The sequence below is a fragment of the Hermetia illucens genome, chromosome 2 (genome assembly GCF_905115235.1).
Source record: "Hermetia illucens chromosome 2, iHerIll2.2.curated.20191125, whole genome shotgun sequence".
Taxonomy (NCBI): Eukaryota; Metazoa; Arthropoda; class Insecta; order Diptera; family Stratiomyidae; genus Hermetia; species Hermetia illucens.
The window spans coordinates 25,705,295-25,732,358 of NC_051850.1; the positions used below are offsets into that span (position 1 = coordinate 25,705,295).

General features: G+C 41.8%; 3 protein-coding genes across 3 annotated transcripts; 1 reads left to right on the plus strand and 2 right to left on the minus strand.

The window, feature by feature from the left end:
• Nucleotides 1–6,867: 6,867 nt before the first annotated feature.
• LOC119649485 (cuticle protein 16.5-like) lies at nucleotides 6,868–7,552 on the minus strand. Its single transcript, XM_038051655.1, has 2 exons — nucleotides 7,437–7,552; nucleotides 6,868–7,374 (listed from the first exon to the last, which is right to left on the minus strand). The coding sequence occupies exons 1-2, from the start codon at nucleotides 7,437–7,439 to the stop codon at nucleotides 6,910–6,912; spliced, it is 468 nt and encodes a 155-aa protein (XP_037907583.1). The 5' UTR covers nucleotides 7,440–7,552; the 3' UTR covers nucleotides 6,868–6,909.
• Nucleotides 7,553–14,606: 7,054 nt separating this feature from the next.
• Nucleotides 14,607–15,254, minus strand: LOC119649486 (cuticle protein 16.5-like). The gene is made up of 2 exons (XM_038051656.1): nucleotides 15,176–15,254; nucleotides 14,607–15,113 (listed from the first exon to the last, which is right to left on the minus strand). The coding sequence occupies exons 1-2, from the start codon at nucleotides 15,176–15,178 to the stop codon at nucleotides 14,649–14,651; spliced, it is 468 nt and encodes a 155-aa protein (XP_037907584.1). The 5' UTR covers nucleotides 15,179–15,254; the 3' UTR covers nucleotides 14,607–14,648.
• Nucleotides 15,255–16,829: 1,575 nt separating this feature from the next.
• LOC119647721 lies at nucleotides 16,830–25,945 on the plus strand. Its single transcript, XM_038048814.1, has 3 exons — nucleotides 16,830–17,012; nucleotides 25,192–25,368; nucleotides 25,435–25,945. The coding sequence occupies exons 1-3, from the start codon at nucleotides 16,830–16,832 to the stop codon at nucleotides 25,897–25,899; spliced, it is 825 nt and encodes a 274-aa protein (XP_037904742.1). The 3' UTR covers nucleotides 25,900–25,945.
• The last annotated feature ends 1,119 nt before the right edge of the window (nucleotides 25,946–27,064 follow it).

The window sequence follows — 27,064 nt, forward strand, 5'->3', positions numbered from 1 at the left end:
TTCATTGATAGTAAATATTTATCAGATATCTCCAATAGTTATCAATTTTTTGCTCCCATAGAATAGTTTTGATTACAGCGAGACGTTTTATCTTTGATGATGATTTAGTTGATTTAGTTCTCGCTGAGAAACTTTCGACTTAATTTAGAAAAATGATAAGAATTCATACTCATTTTCCAAAAGCGGAACAAAAATTTTGAGTTTACATAACTTCCCCGTATTTAACACACCCATCACTAAAAATCTCACTGAATTTACGCGGAACATAGCATATGCTTCACTGCAAAGAAGAAGACCATCCAAGTATCCGCCTTCTGAGGCAATTGATTCACATAAATGTATGTCCATGTGTTTATGTACAAGGTGATATATATATGTATATATGCATGCAACCCAAGGCCGAGGGGACGGCTTTGTCTGAATTCGGTACTCAGGGATAACACCCTAACGTTCCGGTGACCAGGCTGCTAGGAAAGCATTCTGGATGTAACCAGCGCGTTGGAGTCACTGGTGCCGCTAGTGGAGGGGTGGCGAGTTCTGGAAGACTTCTCGGCAAGCGACCACCAATACATTGCTTTCGAAGTGGTGGACACAAACTCTCGGTGTGCGCCACCCCGCCGTTCATTCTATACATGGAACATTGCGAAAGTGGACACCGGGAGATTTGTCGAAACTCTTGGAAGAGGCGGAGCCGCGGGTACTCCTCGGGATGGTAGCCCTGCAGCTGACAGTTATGCCCAGCAGGGCAACGATACTTGCCAAACCTTCTATATATTGGTGGACGGTTGAAATTGCAGAGTTCCGGAAGGAGTGTCACAGAGACCGCCGCTTAACACAACGTCTAAGCGACCGGGAGGAGGCATGTACCATAATGTGGGAATATAAATCAGCTAAAAGGAGACTCCGCAGCGTAACAAATAAGAGCGAAGCTCGCTGTTGGCCGGATTTGGTCGACGAGGTGAATGGAGACCCGTGGAGACACAACCACAGGCTGGTAACCCGAAAAATCCGAAAAGTGCCCAAAAAGCTCATCAGAAGTAGACTCGCTGAAGATTTATCTCCACGGCAGTTCAGTTTTAGAGCAGGGAAATCCACAGTTTATGCTGTCTTCCAAGTCGTCAACGGGTAGTGCGCCTCGTAATGCTTGACGTCAGAAACGCCTTTATTTCCGTAAGATGGAAAGACATTCTAGGCACACTAGATAATACTTCCCACGTGTCGAACTATCTCTTACGGATATTGAGGGACTATCTGACTGCTTCCTACTCTATGAAACACTAGAAGGTCAGAGGAGGATGGAGGTCACGTCAGGGGTGGCACAGGGATCCATCCTAGGGCCGAACCTCTGGAACGCTACCTATGATAGTCTACTTAAAATCGACATGCTAGAGGAGTCGCGCCTGGTCGGTCATGCAGATGATGTCACGGCGCTTGTTGCTGGACGCATTGTCGAACAGGCGCAAAGCAGACTCGGCGTGTTGATGCGACGGCTATTTGGATGGAGGACTAATCATGGTTTCAACCTTGCACTGGAAAAAACGAAAGTATTCATCCTGACTAAAAAGAGAATTCCGACCCTGTGTCCCATATTGTTCGGCGAGTCGATAATCGAGTCAAAGCCAGCGGTAAAGTATATCGGGCTGATACGCTAATGTAAATTTTGGGGGTCTTACGTCTAGCAGGCGACGTCAACGACGTTCAACACAATCTGTCCTGCTCTATGGCGCAGAGGTATGGGCTGATGCTGTTGGCGAGGAGATGTATCGTAAGCATATCGCGCATGTACAAAGACTTGGAACTTTGCGGGTGGCGTCTGCGTACCGCACTATCTCTGAGCCGGCCGTGATCGTGATCGCGGGAATGATCCCCATTGCTTTTCTTGCTAAAGAGCTTCAAGCCATATACAAGCGCAATGGAGAACAGCCAACGGAGGTGGTTGTTTGTGAAGAACGGCACCGGTCCCTAGACGAGTGGCAACTCTCTTGCCAAAATGAACCCAAAGTAATTTGACAAACGGTTCCAGGCTAGCTTTCCGATGATGGGGAGGTGTTTAGTTAATAGTCCGACGACGTACCGTTGCTGGAGTCCAGCACTCTGTGTGTAAATGAATTCACCTACCTTACTCCAAAAAAATATATATACATGCATATTATTATATTACACAACCTCATTAATGTTATTATTGATTGGTATTTGATTTGATCCTTCATGGAACACACGCTTTTCAGTATGGTTTAAACCCCCACAGAAAGCGAATCTTCAAATTAAAAAGCTGGCAAAAAGCAGCTGTTCACGCTAAGCAAACATTTTAGTGGATTCCTCCGTAAATAATTTGGAACCATCGAACTCGCATACAAGTGAATTAATTAAGTGAATCAAGTTCTCAAGTCGTCAACTCGTACTTAACCCTCATTCCCCCAAATCATTGTCGTACCTGGTTGTAGGTATACTAATTGAGTGCATAAGCGGTAGACAAGAATCTCTAGCCTCCATTTTGCCGAACTTAAAGCACACCCAAAATATTATAGTATTTACTCATACTGCCCATAGGTAGTTGTCCTGATTCTGCGAAAGTAAATTGTTGATCTGAAAAGCCTTCGAGATCCTTGGTGACACACATCCTTAAAAGCTGTGGCGGAATTCGGGACCACCACCAATAGAGCGAGGATTAGATTGTGGTGAAAGCTAGTTTTGTATATATAATGCAACCTTGTGTCAGCCGATATAGAAGTGCTCGGCCGATGGTGGAGTTGACGTTCAACTTGATGATCATACCGTCGTTCGATAGACGTCAGGATACCAACTATCGCGTTTATGGTGTTTGCTGGGTGGGACCGGACGAATGGTATGACGCTGCTTCGCACAACGCCTTTGATGGACACAGACGGCTCGTTTGAGTGGTTTTTGTACATTTCTTCTCGCCACGACCCTAACTTGGGCAGTTTCGGTATTTGACGGGATAATCGTTTCTCCCGCAACTGACGCACTTTGGCACTTTCTTGAACCTGGTCACATTTCACGCAGCGGCAGGTTAAGTGGCAATTGGTTGCCGCATGATTTACACGCTGAAAGTTCTTGGGTTGGCATGTTCGATGGCTTTAATATTTCAATCAAATGTGGTTAGCCAGATGTCCAATTGAATATTCTTTGTTTCTGGCCAGGTTGTGACAAAAGGCTTAACGCTGATGACTTTCCTTGCGTTTTTAATTTTACAGGACAAAAGGCCTCGAAGGGTGAGACTGATTGTCTTCTTAGAAAAAAGTGTGTATGCGATGAACTTATTTTTGTCCTTCGCCAGAATTTTCTTTCTTTCTTTCCGGTTCCTAATTAGATAATTGTCGGGAGAGGCTCAGAAAATGTTTTGCTTCATTAGTTTCAGCCAGAGATTCTCCAGCTTACTTCATTACTTTTATTCGCCTAAAATGGCTTGCTTTTGCTGGAAACTTTACACAGGGTTCTTGATCCATAATTTTGGGTTGTTGTTATGTCACTGATATCGGTTTAGGGTTGGGTCCTTTTAATGTCTGTTTAATCGTTACTTCAAGAGAGACGATGGTCCCCGGATTAGGTCCTTCTGAGGCTTTTGTAATTTTTAAAAGTGCCTCTTCACCCGAGTGTTGATTCTCCATCAGCGTTATCTCTTTTTGACAGTCGTAAATTAATTTTTTAGAGTTTTGGCGAAATCTCATAATGACTTGGACTCATTGTCCATTGAAACAATTCATTGCAATTCGTACTCGACCTCGAATGCCTCAGTTTGGGGGATACCACGACGCTTTTCGCCCGTCATTGTTTTGAATACGCCCTCCGCTGCGGACGAACTCATTTTGCCTGGTGTCTTGTCACCAATCACTGTTTCCTTCTTCAGTTCAAACTTTGTTAATTTTCTTGATCTCAACTTGGATCTGCTAATAAATTAGGTTCACTTTACTCTGACTGCATTCCAATCACTTTTGCTACCTAATACTGTGGTTGTTTATCGCGATTTTGTGTGTATGAATCCGCACTCTTAGGAAATTCACTTCCGTAAATTATTGAGCCTTGCCCTCTTCCTTTGCTGGAAGTCCTTAGGGGAAAATTGATACCCTTGTCAGATTCTGTTTAAATTACAATCCAATACTTGTTACATGAACCGGCACACTCGGTATTGAGATATGAATACTAATATATGGCGATAGTTCAGTAAGCGTTGGCGCTTCCATAATGCAGGAAAGATGCAACATGTCAAAAACGCCTTGAACATTTCTACAAATATATCTAGCCTCGATTTAGCTTCCAAATTAAGGGCTTTATTGGGTATATTTTCAGAGCCCTATGTTTCCTTGTGTCCAAACCTGTCGCAAATATATTATTGTGGTAATTATTAACACAACTAAAGATATCTGGATAATATAACTTGAGCATCTTCCTAGCAGCATCTTAGTGGTCAAAGGGTAGTATAGGTCCCAGGGCGAAACGTGGATTGGTACCCACGATCGGGCATAAAACCTGGGAGATGCCTACTGAACCAACACCAACAGCTCTACTACCAAACCCTATCTCCACTTCCACGTGGTGACCACTAGGAGCTCTTTCGTAACGAAAAGCTGCAGATGGAGAAGGATGAAGGCGAGTCTGCCGCGCCGAGAGATTGAGATTATTTATAATCCAATAATGTGTGAATGTGTGAATAAATCTACTAATCCATAATCGTCACTAAATGTCAGTATTATACTCAAAACAAAACAGAAATGAGTATACCGATTGACACAAAATTTGATGGAAAGGTGGAAACTGTGAACGTAGATTTTAAGGGGGGTCGTCATGCATATAAATGGGGGGTGTATATTTTTTTCACTGAATATAGTCATCATGGACATCAAATGAAAAGTCTCGATTAGTACTTTGCAACGCGAGTCTTAGTTTTGACAATTAATAGAAAGGCGGGGAATGCAGCAAGCAAAATTGATGATCTTCCTCCTTGAGACGAAATCATTTCATCTAGAGAGATGTGGATGCAGTAATCAGCAACTAAATTGCTCTGTTTATAGCAGAACATCTTTACATTTGTTGAAATAAACTGATTGTATCGTTACGTCCTACAAAGGATTGCTTGAACCTCACCCAAAAGAACCTCCGAATCGGTCATTGTCGACTGAACTATCACCTATGGAAGCTAGGGATATCTATGGACACTGCCTGCAGGTTCTGTGAGGAGGAGGACGAAACCTCTATGCACGTCCTGGGACAGCGTCCGGCACTTGCGCCAAGTAGGTCGGTACATCTGGGAGAACACTTAATACCAGATGCAAAGCTGAAACTTCTGGAAGTGGGGAACATACTAAAGTTCCTAACGGTTACAGGCCTGCTTGAAATACTATCATCAACAGGTACACTATAACCAATAAAAGGGGCACAATAGTTCTTCAAGGCCGCGGTGCGACTTTTCCTTAACAGAACAATAATAATAATACGTCCTTATGGATTCGCGAGAGTATCGAGCCAACACCACGGTCGTCTTAAGGTACGGATTGATTTGGTGAATACATTCAAAGCACCGCTGTGACAAGCCCAATGATGCCAGTTTATATATATTGAGTGCAGTTTCATCATTCATACTGGTGGATGCAAGACGTGTTTAAAGTCTCTACCCAACCAAGAAGTACGTCACCTAAGGTGTAAACGCAACTCCACCTTTAAGCATCGAATATCACAACCCCCATGTAACTTTTACAAGGTGGCCAACCGCAAATAACCGGACCGAGAACATATATCCCTAGAATTTTCCTGAGACATATGAACACAGAAAGCTATCCCGATTTCCGTGGTACCAGATAACCTCTGGGATGGCTAAAACCACTTCAGATGAGCCCCTGATTGCCCAAGGTCTTGGAGCATTCGTTTACTGCAACACGATCGTAAAGTCAATATGCATACAGCCTTTATGAAAGCTTCCAATTGGAGGCTCTCCTTGACCACTTGGTGTTGATTCAGTTGCTGTCCCGCATGCCTTCTCACCACCTTTGAGCACTTGTAGCGGAGAACAGATGAAATAATTCGAAGGCTCCATTTACATAGCTTATTGTCTTGTTGACGTGGGTTGTTGTTGTTGACCGATAGGCACCGAGTTTTTTGGTAACAAGCTTATACCCGAGGTATCCGTTAACGTCTTTGATTAGCCCTTATCAGCAGTGTGCCTGAGAGAAACTGCATACAAAAATTCTGAGGGAGCTTCGATTAAGGCGATAGTAACCTCGAGGAATTTGCTGACGTTAGCAAGTAATAAAAGTTGGGTAATGATCAATTGTTGGAGACCAATGGGCGAAATAGGTTAAAATTAAAGAATGAGAACTTGTAGCGCTATTATATAACCCGATAATTCTGATTACATGAACGGATGGCAGTAGAATAATCATCGTATTCGAAATACTTATTAGCTGCGGTGATTGCTTGGTAAACTGGTTATAATCTAGAATGTATTGTTTAGTATATAGTATCCGTAGTAGTATTTGGAAGTAATGAAAGTCGCGTAAGTAGTAGAGGTCTACATCCGCCATGAGCCATACATTCCAACACATCTAAAGCACTCTGGAGACGAGACACAAAGAAGGAAACATAAACCGTCCCTCTAGAGACTTGCTAGTGTAAATCAGATAAAACAAAAACTGTTATTCTTCGAGAAGTTACTCTGACTGAAATCACTGTCATAGATTTCAGAAAATACTGGGTCTTTCTGATTTTTGTCAAAGCAATCAAAGGCCATTCAAGAGCAAGCTGCTTTTACGGATATAACCATTTCTGATATAAAATTTTGCCTCTGAGAAATATTCTGACGTTATCCATGTATTAGATATTCGATGTATCTAATTTTAAGTAAAACTAATTAAGTTAAATTATCAAGTCGTTTATTTGCATAGTCAGTCCAAGAATTTAGTGAGCAGCCTTCTTCTTCCAGAGACCACCATATCCCCAAGCTGGAGCGGCGTAGGCATGGCTTCCCCATCCGTATCCGTGGGATACAACTGGAGCAGCGATAGCGTGTCCAGCAATAGCTGGGGCAGCATAGGCATGAGCGGCAATAGCTGGGGCAGCAACAGCGTGGCTGACGACTGGAGCAGCAACAGCATGAGCAGCAATAGCTGGGGCAGAATAAGCAGCAACAGCTGGAGCAGCAACGGCGTGGCTTACAACTGGAGCAGCGACGGCATGGCTAACAACTGGAGCAGAGTAGGCAGCATGTCCCCATCCCAATCCACCGGCATAACCGACTCCATGTCCCCATCCCAAACCACCGGCATAACCGAGTCCATTTCCCCATCCGTATCCATGGGCGACTGGAGCGACGTATCCGGCTGAAGCGGCGCCGATAAGAGCAAGAGCCAAAACTAAGAATTTCTGCAAATTCAAATCCCCATAGTTCAGATCCTTCGATGACAATGTAATCCTTTGTTACTCACCATGATGCTGTTTGGTGTTGTCTTCTGGATAAATAAACCCTGACTAATGATTAGTTCAGCATCTTATACGGTATTTATATAATCAGATTGGCCGAAAAATTTAAATTCAAAATCACGACATAATAGGCCGAATTTAGATTGATTTCGAGGTCATAGTAGGCATCATGTTGGCAATTCATTAATAGTAAATATTTATCAGATATCTCCAATAGTTACCAATTTTTTGTTCCCATAGAATAATTTTGATTACAGCAAGACGTTTTATCTTTGATGAACATCTAGTTCTCGCTGAGGAGCTTTCGGCTTAATTTAGAAAAATGATTAGAATTCATAATCATTTCCCAAAAGCGGAACCAAACTTTGTTATTGCGTTAAAGATTGTGAATTTTTAAAACCCTGATTTACATAACTTTCCGGTATTTAACACACCCATCAAATTAAATGTTTAATTGAAAAAAGTTAGAAGGAAAATATGTTTCGTTACAAGGGATAAGAGTAGGCTAGTATCTTTTGAGGCTGTGGTTGACTCCAACTGATATAAACATACATACAACCTCGCGCGGTTTGAAACTACACAGAGAGCAAATCTTCAAATTGAAATATTAAGGAGTTGGCAACAAGAAAGCATTTTAGTTGATTCCTTCCTCTCCCATAAGTAAACCATTTAAGTGAATCAAGTATCCAACTCCAGGTCCAAGCTCCAAATAAATCACCTAGACCTGACCTATTACGAATCTAGGAAGGAGCCCTAATCCTTACTGGAAAAATTATACCTTTAGCGATTAATATTTCCCGAATGACAGAATAATGTTAAGTCTCTTTCGAGTTATTCTGTATGTCAGAATAACCCCACAGTTCTAACCTTTTCTTTAACATCCTTTTTGGAAACAACTTTAGTGAATAATCCACGCTTTCTCCTAGAATCTAAACAAATAAAAAACAGTTGATTTCTTTCTAAAATGGGATAGGTTATTTATTTAGAAATACGGATGCTTATGAAACTTGCAGGGACATTCATGGCGGATAGCTGTCTGACATTCAGAAGGAAGTTCTACAAAAGAACCAGAGGGGTAACAATGGGGAAGTCCCTCTCATCCTGTTTGAGTGACATATTCATGGGCAAGACTGAGAATGATCAACATTCCAAAGGCCTGCACCAAAAGATAAGGTAAAGATATGTAGATGACATTTTCACCATTCTCCATGAAGACAAAGAGAAGGAAGTCCTGAATAAGATACATCAGAACCCGACATTCACAATGGAGATTGAGGGCAATATTTCTAAATTTGAGGATCATTAGAGAGAAAAAGGAGATCTCTTTTGATATCTTTAGAAAGCCTACACGCACGCAACGAACGATTCCGGAAAATTCCCCCCTCCCATTCACATAAAATGACCTCTTTCCATGCAATGATCCACCACTGTTCGCCGTGCCCCTTAGTACCGATTTAGGAATCGACACCAGAGTGAAAAACGGCTTCCAACCGGCGGTCGATTATTGAAAAACTCACGTGGAGAAAGTCAAAATGGAAAATAAGAGCACTAGCATCGTTCGTTAATAACTTGGAAGGTAAAAGAAGAATAAGGATCACACCCTCTGCGTCGTTCGCTTCTACTCTAACCCTCTTTTTTGTAAAATCACTGTCGAATAGTGAAAATAGATAACTAGGTGCATAAGCAGTCCGCAGGAATAATCCTAGCAACCTCTATTTAGCCAAATTGAAAGCATTTGGACCATCCTAAACAGCAGCAGATTACTGAGTCGCACGATCCCTTCTACATATTGAATTGTCCAACAAGCCAGTAAGTAATTTGATGGCACAGATAGTTGATCTGGTTCTGCAGAAGTGAATTTTCCGATCTGATAAGCCTCCCAAACTTTTGATGGCGAACAGCCTACCCCCTTCAAGGCTAGGAAAAATTTTTAAAATTTCTATCATACTTCACCAGCATTTTTTCCAAAAGTAAGTATATGGTTCTATAGTTGATGGTTCAATAAACATTAGGCAGCAACGCTAACCTCTAGCATTGTGATAATGCAAGAAAAATCCTATCTAAAAAGCAAGCCTTGAACAACGCGTAAGTACATCGTGCTTCGATTTCAAACCGAGCCTAAGGGCTTTCCTGGACATACTGACATGACCCTGAGGTTTTCAATCACCCAAAACGTCATAAATATCTGCAGTCCATCCTTTGTTACTTTAGGTATTATGGTATCCGAGTTAAGGTTTTCTTCAGCGAGCAAATTCTATGTCCTTGGAGAATGTTCTCTGATTTGCGAAAGCCTGCGAACGACCTCGACGAGAGGCCAATGAATGGGCGATCTGCGGGGATGTGCTTGGAGCTGTAGCTCCCTCCACTAAACTATGCTAACTAACTAACGGTATTTCAAAACCTCTGCATAGCCTCGCTTCCGCATGTTCCTACACTTTGGCCAACCTCTTTTAAACTTAAAGGAATAGTGCTTCATTTTGAGATAATGTTATGTGGTACCTGGACGAAAGTTTCTAACCCTTCTTGTCAGTTTGTAAGGATTGCAATTGAGAAGAAGTGAATGAAAAGGATTAGATAGGAATTGAGGTGGAGAATATGGGTTAGGAAAAGCGTTGGCTATTTGTTTAAGAGGAGGGATATCGACTGGGTGCGACCAACACCTCACAAAGGGCTTCACTGCATACCTAACCAATGCGCCATTACAGTAACGGAGAATCTGCTTACCTTTAGACTGCATCTCTCCATCTAGAGACATGTCGGTCTAGAAGGTAAAACCGAAAATGATCAGCGGTCGAATCGACCTCTCGCAGACGGCGTACGCAAACTTTCGCGGATCTGAGAACATTCTCCAAAGACAGAAAATGCGCAGACTTTTCATTGAAGAAAACCTTACTAAAGTGACTTCGTTTGAGATCGAATGAGGTCGGGTAGCAAAGTGCACATCCGTCTATTCTTCCTCCTGACATTGGTTGCATATAGCCAATACCACCACTCCAATTTTTTCCATGTAGTAGTTCAAGGGCAGTGTCCCGTTAAAAGCCCTATTAGGGTTTTCATGTCCTACTTCTCAAGGGACAACAAAAATGTCGCTCTAGCGGTGCCGGGTCCTTCCATAAAAATTTTCGCCTGCTGACGGAAGTTCTAACCTCTCAATTCGGCTGTGTGAATCCTTGCCACTTCCCCCGTTCAGAGTAGAATTAACAGTAGATGGCCGGATGCAAAAAGCTAGTTCTTCCCCCGCCATTGTGGATTCAGAAATTTGGCGAGCCAGTCTGTCAGCTTCCTCTTTACCGGTGATGTTTGAATCGCACCCACATTAGCAATGTTTCGTTCAGTAAGCCAAGTGTCAGCAGCACCTGATGAGAAATTCACCCCAACTGGCTTGATATGTCATTGCTGTCTAGTGATAACACTGCCCGACTGTCGGAACAGATTCAAATGATGCGACTTCTCGATTTTTGCCGCAAAGATTCTTCTGCTGCCAGTAAAACAGCATATATCTCCGCCTGGAATATGGTTTTCATTTTTCCGAGAGGTCAGCTCCATAAGCTGACTTCCCGAGAATACCTCTGCGCCCGAACCGTTTTCCATGACCCGTGGGCAATTGTCTATCCACAGACGCAATTGCCTACGTCTATCCACTCTAGCATGTGTAGGATCCAACTGACTGACAGAGGATCAATTTCATGCTGTCTTGCCATGTTAGAAATCGCCTTTGATGTCCATAAATACTTTGATTTGCCTTTCTGGTAGGCGTGTTGCCTACAGTGAAGTGGCCATTTAGGGATATATGTAGCCTTTAAGAACTGATCCACAAGCCTTTCCAGTCCTTTTAGCAGAAAGGAAGTTAGACTGATCGGAAGCTTTTTTCCATCTGGTCGGAAGCTTTTTTCCATCTGTGTCCCTGCTTTGGAAATAAATATTACCTTCACATCACGCCAGCTGGTTTAAATATAAGTGTGTGCTAGGCAAGCGAGGTATATATTCCGAATGTGTACACCGAGGGCATCCATGCTTTCTTTTACCAGAGCCGAAACAACGCAATCCGGACCCGCATGCCAGAGTCCAATCTTCCGGTTGAGGGCTGAATGTGTCTGTCGGCTTCGACATGAGATTTTGGATGCTGCCTGGGAAGTACACTTCAAGTAAATGGTTTGTCGTTTCCTCATCCTTTTCTATATACCTCCCGCTCTGTAAACGTAGATAGCTCAACCGCTTTGAGGTTGACTCAAGAGAATTACTCTCTTCGGGATAGCTTCTCCGTGATGCCGACCTTTCAGCCTCCTTGCACCAAACCCTGCAAGCGGCTGAATTAGACTTTAGAGCTTGTTTGGGGAGCACCCTTGTCATTCTTCTCTGGTTCGTCAAATTCGAGTTCCACCATGGTGTTTTACCCTTCTTTGGCATCATGAGTGGACAGCTCTCTTCAAAAGGTTCTCCTATGTTGGCTGTGATAATCTGGGTTGTTTTCTCAATTCCAACAATGAATTTTATGCGTCTCTTAGGGGTCGTAACTCATGCGCTCCGTTCTGTTCTATACGCCGCCCAATTTGTCTTACGTGGATTTAGATATGGTGTGGGTAGAGATGGATCCATACCCATTACGAAATGAATGCATCTATAATCCGAGAGTGTGATACTTTCCACTCTCCGACAAGAGCCGCAATGTCAGGAGATGCCACCGTGATCTCGATGACCTCTTACCTGACTTCGTTGAAAAAAGTTGAGGATCCGCTATTCGGTTACTACCAGATACTCCAGTTGTCTCGGTCTTGGAACTTCCCTAGTATATATGGTGAGCGTCAACATCACATTCTGCTATAATTCCCATGCCTTTACTTTTGACATATTGGTAAACTCTGATGAATGTTCCGCTGGGAACTTTGCTTACGTCATAAGGGAAATGAGCGGAGCGCCATAGAATCTTCTTATCTCCCTCTTGGCTTTTTATGATCAATTTGATCATTGTGGTGTCGCCATCACATACCAAGATAGCTTGGAGGTCTTTTGAAACCACCATGCATGAGCGCGGTCTATCACTTTCAACGGTATAAGTCAGCATGTTGGAAGTTTAAGCCCTTAATTTCCCTATCAATAACCCACGGTTCTTTTACGAGGTACATACATATACATATCTTGAAGCTATTGATCTGACGATTGATAAGAAAGAGAGATATATAGCACCTCATCTATGGTTCAGATGAAAATGCCGTGGGCAGCACGTCTCTTCGATAGTTTTAGGATCCGACAGCTGTAATGTATTGGAGCCGGTAAACCGTTGGCTCCCGAATCTACTTAATATACGATTCAGGAACCGCAATAGTGAGTACAGTTCCCTGTCTATTGGCTCTTCCCCTTGCTTTGCTACCTAATGGCATCCGGGTGGAAGTGTTGAAGTTATTCTGGACTTAAAGTTGTTCCAGATCCTCAGGGTCATTACGCTACTATTCCAGAAGCCAGGAAAAGCACTTTCAAAACGATAGTAGCTCGAAAACCCGCTTCAGGGTCCGTCGCGCACCCTCCCACACATCATCGAAATAGAAGCAGTACAGGTTCGTGCTTTCGTCGGCAAAGTTTATCCGTAATATTTTACGGATGCCCCCTGCCGACTCAAAGCATAGTGTAATCCCTTCCAAGGATGCAGTCATTACAGCTAGGAGGAGTTTCCTCCTCATCTATTCACACTGCTCGGTATTGTAACTGGAAGGATTTGTGTCGTGATATAGCACCCACCAATAGGCTCCGATAGCCTTGGCTGCAAATGAAGATTTAACGGTTGCCGGCCGGGCCTTCTTTGTAGCCATTTGAACCGAAAAGTTGGGATCGTCAGAAGACCGCTGCCGCTTTAGTTTGCCTTTAGCCGCAGATGCTCCAAACGATGCTTTCCCTTCATCATCGGTCACAACCCGGAGGTTCAAGTTTCCCGTAAATATTGGCATTTAAATTAACATTGATCAACCGATTCCGTAGGTGGGTAATTGCAATTCGGATATTCACGGATCACGGATGATGCATTTAGATCTTTAGGAAGTGGTATTCTATTATATTTCCTGAAGAATGTCTTCTAAGGAGAAATTAGGTTGTGAAAGTTGAGGTGCGTATCAGCACTAGTTTGTCGCATACCTCCTAATTTACTAAATAGTACTGACGAAGTAGGTGGTCTATATGTGAGAGTTTATTGACGTTGCTTAAATCAGACGGTGTTAACGTTGATAGGCAGCTAGCTCAATCCGGTAGCTAATATCTAGGGTGGTCCCATCGCAATTGCTAATAATAGGGATGGTTCCAAAAAAAAGGTTAAATTATTTGAAATAGGTTTCATTACATTAACAGTAGGACGTGCGAAATTTGGCATGCTTTATGCATCGGGATATGTGGTAAGTTAGTGATGGACCTGGCGCTCGTTCTGGGAAGGAAGACGATCTAGCATTAAAGTGGCCCCTGTAAATAAATTATGGTGACTGCTTAGCAAACTTGCCGAATTCTGTGATGTCTGCCTAAGTCAAGGGCTGAAGATAGATTGTTCGATTTGAGTTGAGTTTTCGGTGACCACTGAGTGAACGAATTTTCGACAATCACGTAGAGTTGGTCTTCGGGGTCATGTCGATCAGGTATAGGGCAATCCATTTTCGACTGTTGCCCCCATATAACTTTGATGAACTAGCTATTTGCGGCACGTGTCATCACAGTTGACGCGAACTTATTGAAGCTAACAGCTCCGCTCGCTTGTGTAACTCACTTACAGTTTTTGCATTGTGATTCATATTTGTTTTTCATCCACTCAAAGCCGATTATTGTAAAGACTACGGAGAGATGTTGAACTTAATGGAGTTGGAGTTGCCCTGCTTCGCTCCCATTGTAACAAAGTGTTTTGCAGATATTACGCTGGAGATGCCGTGGATCCTTAAGTCTTCAGCGACCTCCTTCTCAAAGTATGTATGATCAAGGCACACATGGTTAGCAGAATGGTGCCCTCTGCTATCATTTCTTTTTGCTCTAGATGCGAATAACCTGGTATACGACAAGCGAGACAAAATGACCCTAGAATTACATGGCAATCTGACAACTTTTCTGTGTTAACTTCAATTCAGTCGAGGTAGAAAAAGGGATGAGCTTTCAAAGCAAGGAGCATTGGTTGATCCAAAAATCGTTAATTTTAAGTAAAACCAAATAAGTTAAATTATCAAATCGTTTATTTTCATAGTCAGTCCAAGAATTTAGTGAGCGGCCTTCTTCTTCCAGAGACCACCATATCCCCAGGCTGGGGCGGCGTAGGCGTGGCTTCCCCATCCGTATCCGTGGGATACAACTGGAGCAGCAACAGCGTGTCCAGCAATAGCTGGGGCAGCATAAGCATGAGCAGCAATAGCTGGGGCAGCGACAGCGTGGCTGACGACTGGAGCAGCAACAGCATGAGCAGCGATAGCTGGGGCAGCATAAGCAGCAACAGCTGGAGCAGCAACGGCGTGGCTTACAACTGGGGCAGCGACGGCATGGCTAACAACTGGAGCAGAGTAGGCAGCATGTCCCCATCCCAATCCACCGGCATAACCGACTCCATGTCCCCATCCCAAACCACCGGCATAACCGAGTCCATTTCCCCATCCGTATCCATGGGCGACTGGAGCAACGTATCCGGCTGAAGCAGCGCCGATAAGAGCAAGAGCCAAAACTAAGAATTTCTGCAAATTCAAATCCCCTTAGTTCAGATCCTTCGATAACAATGTAATCCTTTTTTACTCACCATGATGCTGTTTGGTGTTGTCTTCTGGATAAATAAACCCTGACTAATGATTAGTTCAGCATCTTATGCGGTATTTATATAATGTGATTGGCCGAAAAATTTAAATTCAAAATCACGACATAATAGGCCGAATTTAGATTGATTTCGAGGCCATGGTAGGCATCATGTTGGCAATTCATTGATAGTAAATATTCATCAGATATATCCATTAGTAATCAATTTTTTTGTCTCCTTAGAATGTTTTTGGTTACCACAAATAATTTGTTTAGGGAAACATTAGGTTCTGACTAAGGAGCTCTTGACTTAATTTAGAAACATCGAGAGCCAAGCGTTATCGTTTTTCAAAAGACTAAAAACTCGTTATTGTGGGCCGACGTTATGAATTTTTAAAATCCTGATCATCATCAGCAGCATCATCTAGATATCTTGATTTGAAAATTTACAAAGAAATTACATTTCACTATGAAGGAAAACAGGCAAACAACATACAGCTTTATAGGAAGCACAGAATGACTCAGATGCAAGGTCATAATGGAGCACTTTCGAATCAGAAGCAAAGAAAATAGGCAATGAAAAATTAGACCCAGAAATAGGACAACTTTATAGATACGCTATGTTTTTGCCAATCATGCCTGAATTTGTTGGTAGTCAATTGTTGTTGCAGGTCAGTACTAATATGATATTTTTGAATTGAATGGTTGCTATCGCACTACAGCTTACGAATCATGGGAAATATCTAAAATATTTAGTAGACTCCGCGTTAGTCTGATGTAGTTCTGGACAACATTGTTGAAAATTTAAACAATGCCACAGACGTTAGAAAAATACAAGAAATTTCAGGCGAGCATACCAATTATTTTCTGGAAATTCGTAATGAAACTTTGCAAGCGGGATCTCGATTCAGTAAGGTAGACGATTCAATAAGGTAGTTTCAACATTATGACATTATTTTAAATGCATTATATATATGAAAGGCAAATTATCCACTATGTAGGAAGCAAACGCGAGAAGTGATTTACTTATAACTTGAGAGCTCGTTTTAACCAGAATATTTACTGCGAAGTTCTAATCCAGTGCAAGGAGCACTCGTTCTATTGACTAGTAGAGGCTTCTGATATAGAGGAGCTGCACTTTCTATCAGAAACTTGCTATAGTCCAAGAGAAGTTCCTTGAAAATGACATTATAGCCGTGACATCACCACTAGTTCAGCAGGAACCTAATAAATCTCCTTGAAAGAAAAGTAAGACAGGAGCAATCATAATCTGGGCGACCAAAAAATATCTAGGCACGATAGCTGGTTACAAATAGTGACAGATAAAAGAAGCATGAATTAGAGTCTGGAGTGGCCTATCTTCTACAAAGAATGAGACTGAACGAAGTCGGGGGATACAAAATAATGAAATACTAGACTCTTTTGATGTATACGAAGAATGAATGAGTACAGATGCATTTTGCAAAATAGTTCCGGGGGGAATTATTTCTGGAGAGCCTAGATATAAACTCATGAACGCTGGCACGCTCCTCAGATTCTAGACGATTGTAATTGTCAAAAAAAATATACAAGGAACGTTCCCGAAAAACTTAAAGAGGCACATTAAAACATAGAATTCACCATTGAAATGGAAATAGAAAAAACCTTTCCTGGATTTCAAAATGGACCGAAAAGGTGGACATTTTGAAATCGTAATTTACAAGAAACCAACCAATGAACCACATATTCCCCAAATCACGGTTTATATTTCAAGATGGCTGCAAGTAATGGATGGTCACAATGCCGAGAAGAAGAAGCAAAAAGAAATAAAGTACATCCTCGATGCAGCAAAGAAAATGGATACAGTAATTGTGAAGCGGATTAAAAAAAAGATTCACCAAATTTCGACACAACAACTCTCTACATACCTCAAAAAGGAGAATGAAGAATCTGGGGAAGAATGGGTACCATTACCTTACTCTAACTTAACGTATAACATCAAAAATTGGCGCTAAAAATCGGGATTCAAAGATGCTGCAACTAGCAGGCATTACTTGTTAAGAGCTCGAGTATAATCCATTAAGGATAAAGAAGAAATCACCGAAAAGAGTGTTGCATACAAGGTTTCCTGTTCAGACTATGGAACAGTTTACATAGTACAAACCAAACGTTCGGTCCACATCCAGGGAATGGACCATATAAAAAAGATCAAATCAGATGAAAGGAACAACAACCAACTCATGACGTCACACTATTCAAACGCATGATAGAACAAAAACACAATTTGTATGAGATAACGCAGAAATCGTGAAAAAATGTAAAGTGAAGTGTGAAAGTTGGGCCCATATGAAAGCCTCCACATTTCTAAATTTCTCCCTAGAAAAAGATGAAAGCATGGGAAACTTTCTAACCTCATCATTATCAACCACACAACAATCGGTATCTCGTCTAGCCCTGCCTTAATAAGGAACTCCAGACATCACGGTTTTGCACCGACGTCCACCAATTTGATATCCTGTCCATCGTCCTGGCCTATGCTATCGTTCTGTAGCGTCCACGCCACAAAAGTATACAACAAATAAAATGTATCAAAACTACATTAAACATAAAATACGAACACTGTACACACCAAAAAATAAATCTAATTATCGCCATATTTATTCATAGACTGGTTTCTCAAAAGCAATCATTTTATTTTTATCGAGCTTCCTCATACAACATATGCATACACTTTCGAATCTATTGTTTTACGGGAACTTGCTCGAGACATATTTAAACAATATTATACACCGGGTTCTTATTTTACATTTTTCTCCAAACACATGCATCAGCATCCATGAATAACAGACACTTACAGTACACATGAAATTGAACTGTATAAAGGGACTTAAAAATGTTGAAATGAGTTCAGTTTTACTACTACACCGAGATCGAGCACATCAATTCGTCGAGCGCGCCAAGTTCCTAATTTGATATCTCGCTATTATTCTCACACTCTGTAAAATCCCAATCCTGTTATCATTTTTATAATAAAGTTAACTCGTGTGCTTATAGTCTTAATATAAGTTCCATTGAGTAGTTCTTATAGCATAAAAGTGTAGAATTTTGCTTATTTACCGTACCATACCTCCCAAAGTTCCATCTAACGCAGGGTCTGCTGCATCTTCTTTTTCTACCATAGATATTGCCCTTATAGACTTTCCGGGCTGGATCATCCTCATCCATACAGATTAAATGACCCGTCCACCGCAACCTATTGAGCTGGATTTTATCCACAACCTAACGGTCATGGTATGACTCATAGATTTCGTCGTTATATAGGCTACGGAATCGTCCATCCTCATGTAGAGGCCAAAAATTCTTCGGAGAATTCTTCTCCCGAAGGCGGCCAAGAGTTCGCAATTTTTCTTGCAAAGAACCCAAGTCTCCGAGGAATGCATGAGGGCTGCAAGATCATTTCTTGTACAGTAAAAGCTTTGACCCTGTGGTGAGACGAGCGGAATAGTTTTGTAAACTGAAATAATTTTCGATCCTAGATAGGAGAAATTTTCAGCGGTCTCAAAGCTGTCGTCTCCAATGTTTATTCTTCCCGTTTCACCAGTGCGATTTAATGTTGTTGGTTGGTTCTTGGTGCTGAGATTGCCACCATATATTTTGACCTGCCTTCATTGATGTTGAACCCAAGATCTCACGTCACCTGGTCGATCTGGATATTCGTCTCAGGTCATTCTTCTCATGATGTCGTTATCGTCAGCATAGGCCAGTAGTTGGGTGGACTTAAAGAAAATCGTGCCCTTTTCATTTACCTCAGCATCAAGGATCACTGTTTAGACCGTTGTTGATGTCAAATGGTCTCGATAGTGATCCTGCTGCTTTTATCTGGCCTCGCTGCTTTAACTTCACCCCCCAAAAAGTTATCTACCATGCTGAGGTAAATGCAGGAAGAATCATCCTCTTTAGGTCCACCCAATTATTGGCCTATGCTGTCGATATGGACAACACGGGAAGAACAACCAGAGATGTACAAACTGCCTTCTTCCAAATCGAGAACCTGTCCTCATGAATTCCATGGAGGCTTGGGTTCTTACGAAGACAAATAGCGAACTCTTAGTCGTGTTCGAGAGAAGAATAATATAATAGATAATATCTATGGTAGAAAAAGAATATGGGACAGTCCCTGCCTCAGATGGAGAGATGCCGTAGACCAGGACACCTGACAGCTGTTAGGAATATCGAATTGGTGGATCTCGGCGCAAAACCGGTATGTCTGGAGTTTATTATTAAGGCAGTCCTTGACCGGATACCGGTTGTCTGGTGATGATGAAATTATCGATCAGCTACTTCATTAACTGTGTCCGGATAGCTCAGTGGTTAGAGCATTGGGCTGTCGTACGGAGGGACGCGGTTCAAATCTCACTCGTGGCAGTGGGATTTGTATCGTGACTTGCCGTCGGACACCAGTCGACTCAGCTGTGAATGAGTACCTGGGTCAAAACAGGGTAATAATCTCGGGCGAGCGCAATGCTGACCACATTGCCTCCTACAGTGTACTGTAGTGTACCGTTACGGTCTTGAATGAAGTGATCTAACACACTTCAAGGCCCTGATCCAATATGGATTGTTGCGCCAACGATTATTATTTATTATTTACTTCATCAACTATAATGAAGCCTATTTCGATAGTATTAACCATTGAAAATTAACAAAATTAAACAACTAAAATGAATATTGTTAGCTGCGAAAGTGAAATTAAAATAAAATTAGCAGATGCCAAAAAGAGATCAAATCAATCATGAAATTCCATCCAGAAAATTAACCAGACCCATAGATACAAAATTTTTCAGTTGAAGCCACACATTATTGTAGAAGCCTCAAGATCTTTCATAGAGAGTAAGAATACCAATAGGGGCCCGTTGGAAGCACCGCTAGGCTATCCATACTATTGAATTACTATAAGAATGCCGCAGAAGAAGCCTCGAGATCCTTTATAAAATGTTTACCTATCAACAGGAGTCTAAATCACCTTTTTGGTTGAGTGACTATTGGAGTCCTTCCCTCCCCTTTTCAGAACAGTTTTCACGGTGAATACCATGAAGTTTCTTCCTTTTCTTTAGCCTGTGTCGCGTTCAGAAGCGAGGTCGGATATGCTATTTCGTTCTATCAAAGTCCTGATGTTGATACAGCCGCGAGGTTTTCAAATCACCATCCAGGGTATCAAGCCACCATTATTTTGGCAAAACTTTTGATAGTTTCCCATCGACTTAGATGTTCAGACCAATCTTGACAAGTGAATTCGCAATTTTCCGACGATTGATGCAACCCCATATCGACCGCGAATATTCTCATTTTGAACGTAATCATGGCTTGTTACGTCACTGATAGACAAAACAACCTAATCGTCACTACCGTGAGACGCCATTCAATGTCTTTCATAGTTGGCCAACACTCAGAACCATAGAGTGCGAGAAGGTGGACAACACCGTGGTAAATTTTCGACATAAGACGTTCGGTGATAGGCCGATCATAAATAATACCAGTTATGGACCGTGACTTCATTTGGGTCGCGTTAATGCATGAAAAAATTTCATAACCCAATTCTCCATTGTCCGAGATATTTAAGTCACTTTATCCTGGGCAGGTCACTGTCGTTGACACCCTCTTTCGTGGGGATCGGTCGTCGAAAATTCAGTTTTATTCGTATTCAATCGGAGACCGTATTGAATGAGACAACCATTCCATTTTCGGACAAATTGGTCAGGATCATTTTTCCTATGGCACGCCGGGAAAGCACCATCTCCATAAAGCGGTGTATAGGGCGCTGGACGTTGGATGTCCCGTCTGGCAGTGTCTATAACAAGAAAGGAGGATAGATGAGAAGGCGCTTCCTTGATGAACACCAACAGAGACACGAAGCGGTATTGATACACCCGTCACACTTCGAAGTTTACTTTTCAGATCGCGGTAAAACAATTTAACCCAGCGCTCGTTCCTCTGGTGCTAGGTGCTGTCATAGAGGATGCCAGATTAGTGGCACACGGCCAAACGATTTTTCAAGACTCAAAAATACAATATAAGGAAGTCGATGTTTCTCACGGTGTTTTTCCATGGTAGACCATGCAGCGAGTATTGCGTCAGTAGTTCCCTAGTTCTTGATAAACCTGGCTTTATTTATGGTTATTTGACCGATTTCGCGAATACGGTTGTGAAAAATCCATTCAACCTCCATACCTTTCTTTTTCCATATTGGAACGGTTGTGTTTCCTTGCCAGTCAGATAGTCTTCGACATTCCCCAATTCATTGGGCTACAGTCGTGGGTTCTAACTCTTCGCTTTCCAGAGTTGAGGTGCCATATCGTCAGGTGGCGAATACCATGCAATATAACGGCGAAAGTCTTGTTCGTCTCCTCAACATCATGTGCTGGCATTTACATCCTGATCGTTTCACTAGATCTAATCAGCACTGAAACTACTGCCACTCTATACCATCTAACTTGATATGATGTTTTTCCTTAAGACTGTAAATACCGCATAACATCAGAACTGATTCCAAAGTTTTCGGCAATTTTTCTAAATTATATACATATATCTCCAATTTATTGGATCATCGATGGAGGCTTTCACGGTCATAATGCCAGAAGGCGTATGAACATCATGCGGCCATTAGTAACTTTCGATGGTTAGACCAAAATGTGTCTTCTCAAATGTAAATCTATGAGTCCACGTTCATCGGATTCACTAAGGGGTTTGCAAGTAGACGGATGTACGTACTATTGATCGCTTTTCTACCATCGAGTATAGGATTTAGTATTTAATCAAAATGTATCGTTATCTTATTACCCCTTTTACCATAAAAGGGGTAATAAGGCTTTCTAATCTTAGTCTACTGCCAATTCTAGGATATCTTTTTCTTTATTGCTTTGGTGTAAAAGTGTTTTGTTTGATCTCCATCACTTGCCGAGGATGAAATACCATCGTACTATTGATTTTTTCGGATCAACGTCAGTCTTTAAAGGATGGAGGATTACAGGTCAAACTTCCATGAGAAACGTCTACTTCACACAGTTTGACCAATTAGTCCAATTAGTGGATAAAGATTACTGAGTATTACACATCAATACCAAAACTATTCTTACAAAGGGTGCATCCAGCCTCAACCCGGGAACTCCCATTGATGCATTCCTTCACGAGGTGAATTTGCTTTTAAGCCTTCGTGCCTCAAACTCTTTCAGCCTTAATCCTTTTGCCTTCTTTAGTAACTAGTTTAATATCTTCATAATTGCGGACGCATGTGCAGGCTATTTCCCTTCGACTTCAACATGTCTCTCTTCTTTCGTTCGCGAATCCTGAGCAATGAGCACTCATATGTTCTGGACGGAACCATATTCATATGCTATCTATAGTAGCCATCGTGATAAGGAGATGAGTAGTATGTCAGTCTCTTAGTGCCCCCGCTCAAAGCATTCCCTTATGTTTGAAATGAGCTTGTGTGTCGATCCATCTGTGTTGTCAACAATAGTAAAACTGTGGCCATACAGCGTTTCTGCGTGCTGTACACTCATACGCATTGCATGGTATAAATCACTCATTTCTCGCCGAGGGATGTTTTTTGAGATAATGCCCGCCACTGCCACCATAGCCTTATCTGACGTGGTTTTAGAAGCAATAGAAACATTCTTGACCTTCAGGCGGTAAACGAAACTCACCTAGTTCCCTTCTTGCAAGTTTATAGGCGGCCCCGACTACAAACTGGATTGCAGCATTCTAGCTATGAGCAATCCGCGACTCTGCCCCATCCCACCAATAGTCGGTAATACTTTTTTAAATGACACCATGACGGCAGGCGCTTTTGACACGCATGCTATAGGTTCTTCCTTAAGTTGAAGTCCATGTTCAGATCGGTTTGCCGGTTACGCCGGAATGTACCCGCCCACCAGTTGAACCGAATGCACCATCCGCGTACCGGCAAGTGGCAATATCATTAGTTCAACTCTGGAAGTAAAAGACGTTGAAATGCAAATTTGAGATAATTATGTGCGTGAGCATTTATCACAAATGTTCATTAGCGATAAAGATGACCCTAAAATTCTCGCTCTCAGTCTAAACAAACTTGAAATCCTCGTTCACATCCTAAACAAATATATCCGACCTGATGGTCGAATCGTTTTCATTCAATCACCGGCCGCTGAACAATCAAAACGGCCCGACCGAATCCCATCCACTTACCAGCCTCCGGCCAAATGCGGGCCTTAACTGACAGGCCGAATTGTAAGTGGATGGCGGGCTTTATTTTAGCCTCAATCATTAGGCATTTAATAGCCTGCGGTATGTTCTCCAACTTTCACTTTGACAGAGTCCTTCTTTATCCACTTGGTCAGTTTATCTAATAGGCAGTACCCACACTAAATGGAGCGGGTTTGCGAATATATTGGGGAAACTTAGTCATCATAAACACTAAATGTTTAGGGCCTATGATGTGTATGGATAAGCTTTTCCCATATATTCGTAAGTTCGGTCCATTTAGTGTAGGTACTGTCCATTATGGTAGATATACTGTGCACTTGACGATGAAGAGCACTTGCGTTTTCTACTCATACCAGGGATAGCCTGGACTTTTCCAGTTGGGACCTCACCGCTCTCTTTGCTCCGTTATATAGGTCTCTACATCCTCTACTTCGTTATAACAACTACAACCAAAATATCCACGTCTCCAACAATGACAACGTCTTATTGGAAGAACTATAACCGCATCAGTGCATCTGCTCGGCGAAAGCCGGAGATCTTTTCGTAGAACACCTACCTAAAAACATTTCTGGGAACCCTACTACTGATCCTCAGATTTCTATGTGATCCCTAAGGCGAAGTACGCAGAACGTTAGAGTTAAATCATGGCAGTAAGTAGCAGGATCTTATCCTTGTGGCCAAGATAAAACACCAAACCTTTTGGAGTGTAGGAAAAAGCGCTGTGGAATTCATGCCACAGTGTTTTATTACTAACTAAAAACCAGAGTAAACATGATGGTGTTGCACGAATTACTCCACTAGGTCTTTGTTTTTAACTGATCACCACGTGATTAAGATTGTCATGAATTAACGACGACTAAGAGTAGTATTCACAGAAATCAACGACACAGACTCATTGAGGTTTTCAATCTTATGGACTTAAGTTATTTGTAAAAGTCAAGAATTCCCGAAAGTAGTTCGTCCAATATTCGAAGGTCTGTTCTAATTGCGAAATGGAGATGTTATCAAGGACATAATTGTTAATTTCGTTTGCTTTGGCGTCTAGGCTTAAGCAGGAAAACAAATGGCGACGTCTTGTCATTCAGTATCCCCAAAATTCTCTTTACGGTTTGTAAGTGACCTTAAGTTTCTACCAACAAATGGGCGTATCTTTTAGAAAATTATTGATAAATCATATTTTTTGCCAGGCTTCCAAACTTTGTCAGGCCTATTAACAGGGGCTGAGAAATCGATACAGTTCACGCCACGTAGTCGCCATCTGTTTAGCATTCTCGAAAAGAAATTTTTGAACCAAGACGAGGTGCAGACTAGATAACATGAATTTTTAAAATGAACTTCGAATAAAAGCACTTTGCACAACTTGTTTGCAAATATATCTGCAAAATTACTGTTTTATTTTAGAAAATGTATTCATTCGAGTTGAGACTGTTATGAAAAATCTGAAAAGCTTATCGTGATCCTTATCGTCCAAGCTTGCATCTTAAATAGAAGATCCATGTCATTATATTTGGTGAAATATGATGAGCACGAATAGGCTTAAAATTTTATAGAACGGAAGCTATAATTTTCCATTGGAAGAAACAGGTTTACTTTCAAGCCTCATTGGTTTCAGCGACATGTTATTATTTTGTGAGTGATAGTAACCTTTCCAGTTTGTACACCACTTCATAGTAGAACTTATTCAAACATTATAGTAAATACGGGGTGGGAAGAAGTTTCTAACGCACAACGATTAATTGTAACTACACGGATAGGCGGTCAGCTTTTTGATATATTTAGTAAAATCTACAATGAATGGATTAGCAACATAACACTCACTGTGGCCTCGAAGATGCTCCAAATCTAATAAATTATGTGAATGGTTTCAAATCGGTATCAACTTTTGCCACTATCTTTGATTGTATAAATACCGGATGGATTTTTCAGAAAAGCATTAGTCAGGGTTTATTTATCCAGAAGACAACACCAAACAGCATCATGGTGAGTTCAAAAGGATCACATTTATATCAAAGGAAGGATTTGTAATATTCGGATTTGATTTTGCAGAAATTCTTAGTTTTGGCTCTTGCTCTCATCGGCGCCGCTTCAGCCGGATACGTTGCTCCAGTCGCCCATGGATACGGATGGGGAAATGGACTCGGTTATGCCGGTGGTTTGGGATGGGGACATGGAGTCGGTTATGCCGGTGGATTGGGATGGGGACATGCTGCCTACTCTGCTCCAGTTGTTAGCCATGCCGTCGCTGCCCCAGTTGTAAGCCACGCCGTTGCTGCCCCAGCTGTTGCTGCTTATGCTGCCCCAGCTATTGCTGCTCATGCTGTTGCTGCTCCAGTTGTCAGCCACGCTGTCGCTGCCCCAGCTATCGCCGCTCATGCTTATGCTGCCCCAGCTATCGCTGGACACGCTGTCGCTGCTCCAGTTGTATCCCATGGATACGGGTGGGGAAGCCACGCTTATGCCGCTCCAGCTTGGGGATATGGTGGTCTCTGGAAGAAGAAGGCCGCTCACTAAATTATTTTTTATTGAAAGTACAAATACAAATCGAACCGATAAAGCACCGATAAGTCTTTCATTTTAAAATGTATTTATTGTATTTATGGTCTGATATTGATTGGAATCTAGGACAGTGTACTTGAAGGTTCCATTTATAGAAAGCAAAAAGTGTCCGGATAGCTGAGTGGTTAGAGCGCAAGGCTGTCGTACGGAAGGTCGCGGTTCAAATCTCACTGGTGGCAGTGGAATTTGTATCGTGATTTGACGTCGGATACCAGTCGACTCAGCTGTGAATGAGTACCTGAGTCAAATCAGGGTAATAATCTCGGGCGAGCGCACTGCTGACCACATTGCCTCCTAGTGTACCGTTGCGGTCTTGAATGAAGTGCTCTAACACACTTCAAGGCCCTGATCCAACATGGATTGTTGCGCCAACGATTATTATTATTATTATTATTATTATTATAAAATGTGGAAGCTATTAGGATACTAGCCCTGCAGAAACCTTTTCAAGCAACAGCATTGAACAGTTTTCACCTATCGTAATTCGGATACTTTAGATACATCGTTCTACTACTCTAATGAGACGTTGATAGACTTTAGTTTAAGCAAGTATCGCCTAGTCCTTCTGCACAAATTTATCCATGAGATCCCCAAAGCTCCTTTTACTTGACCCTACTTCCCTTTGTTTCTGCAAATATTCAGGCTGCTTACTTCAAAAAAGAGGACTGACTGAAGACTGTTTTAACCTTGATAATAGTAGTAAGTAAATATCTAGAAGGAATAAGCTACCATCAGTATAGAGATCACATCAAAGTGTCTACTATGCCTAAAAAAAGTGTCTATACCACCATACAAACTATATAAAGAGATTCAACTGAAAAATACTCGAATTTTGATACCCCCGCAAAAGCCAACAAATAATCCGTTATGTGAAGCATGCAATTAATATTTTTCAGGTTTTGTGTCAGGCAAAACCTTATTAAAATCGATTCACTGTCTGTTTGTCTATCTGTCACACACTCCAAAACTACAAACCGATCCAGACGAAATTTGGTGCATAAATGGGAACTAATAAATCCCACGCATACAGTGAATGATATAAATTTAAGTGCAGTTTAAAGGAGGAGTCTCCATACATGTAAAGGAGGATGTAAAACAACAATGAAAGGTCTTAATTTTT

Excerpts from the sequence above, each read along its gene's own strand:
- LOC119647721 (XM_038048814.1), top strand. The coding sequence starts at position 16,830 with ATGGACCGAAAAGGTGGACATTTTGAAATCGTAATTTACAAGAAACCA. Across the intron at positions 17,013-25,191 it reads CAGCAAAGAAAATGGATACA|CAACATAACACTCACTGTGG; the intron begins GTAATTGTGAAG and ends TGAATGGATTAG. Across the intron at positions 25,369-25,434 it reads CAACACCAAACAGCATCATG|AAATTCTTAGTTTTGGCTCT; the intron begins GTGAGTTCAAAA and ends TTGATTTTGCAG.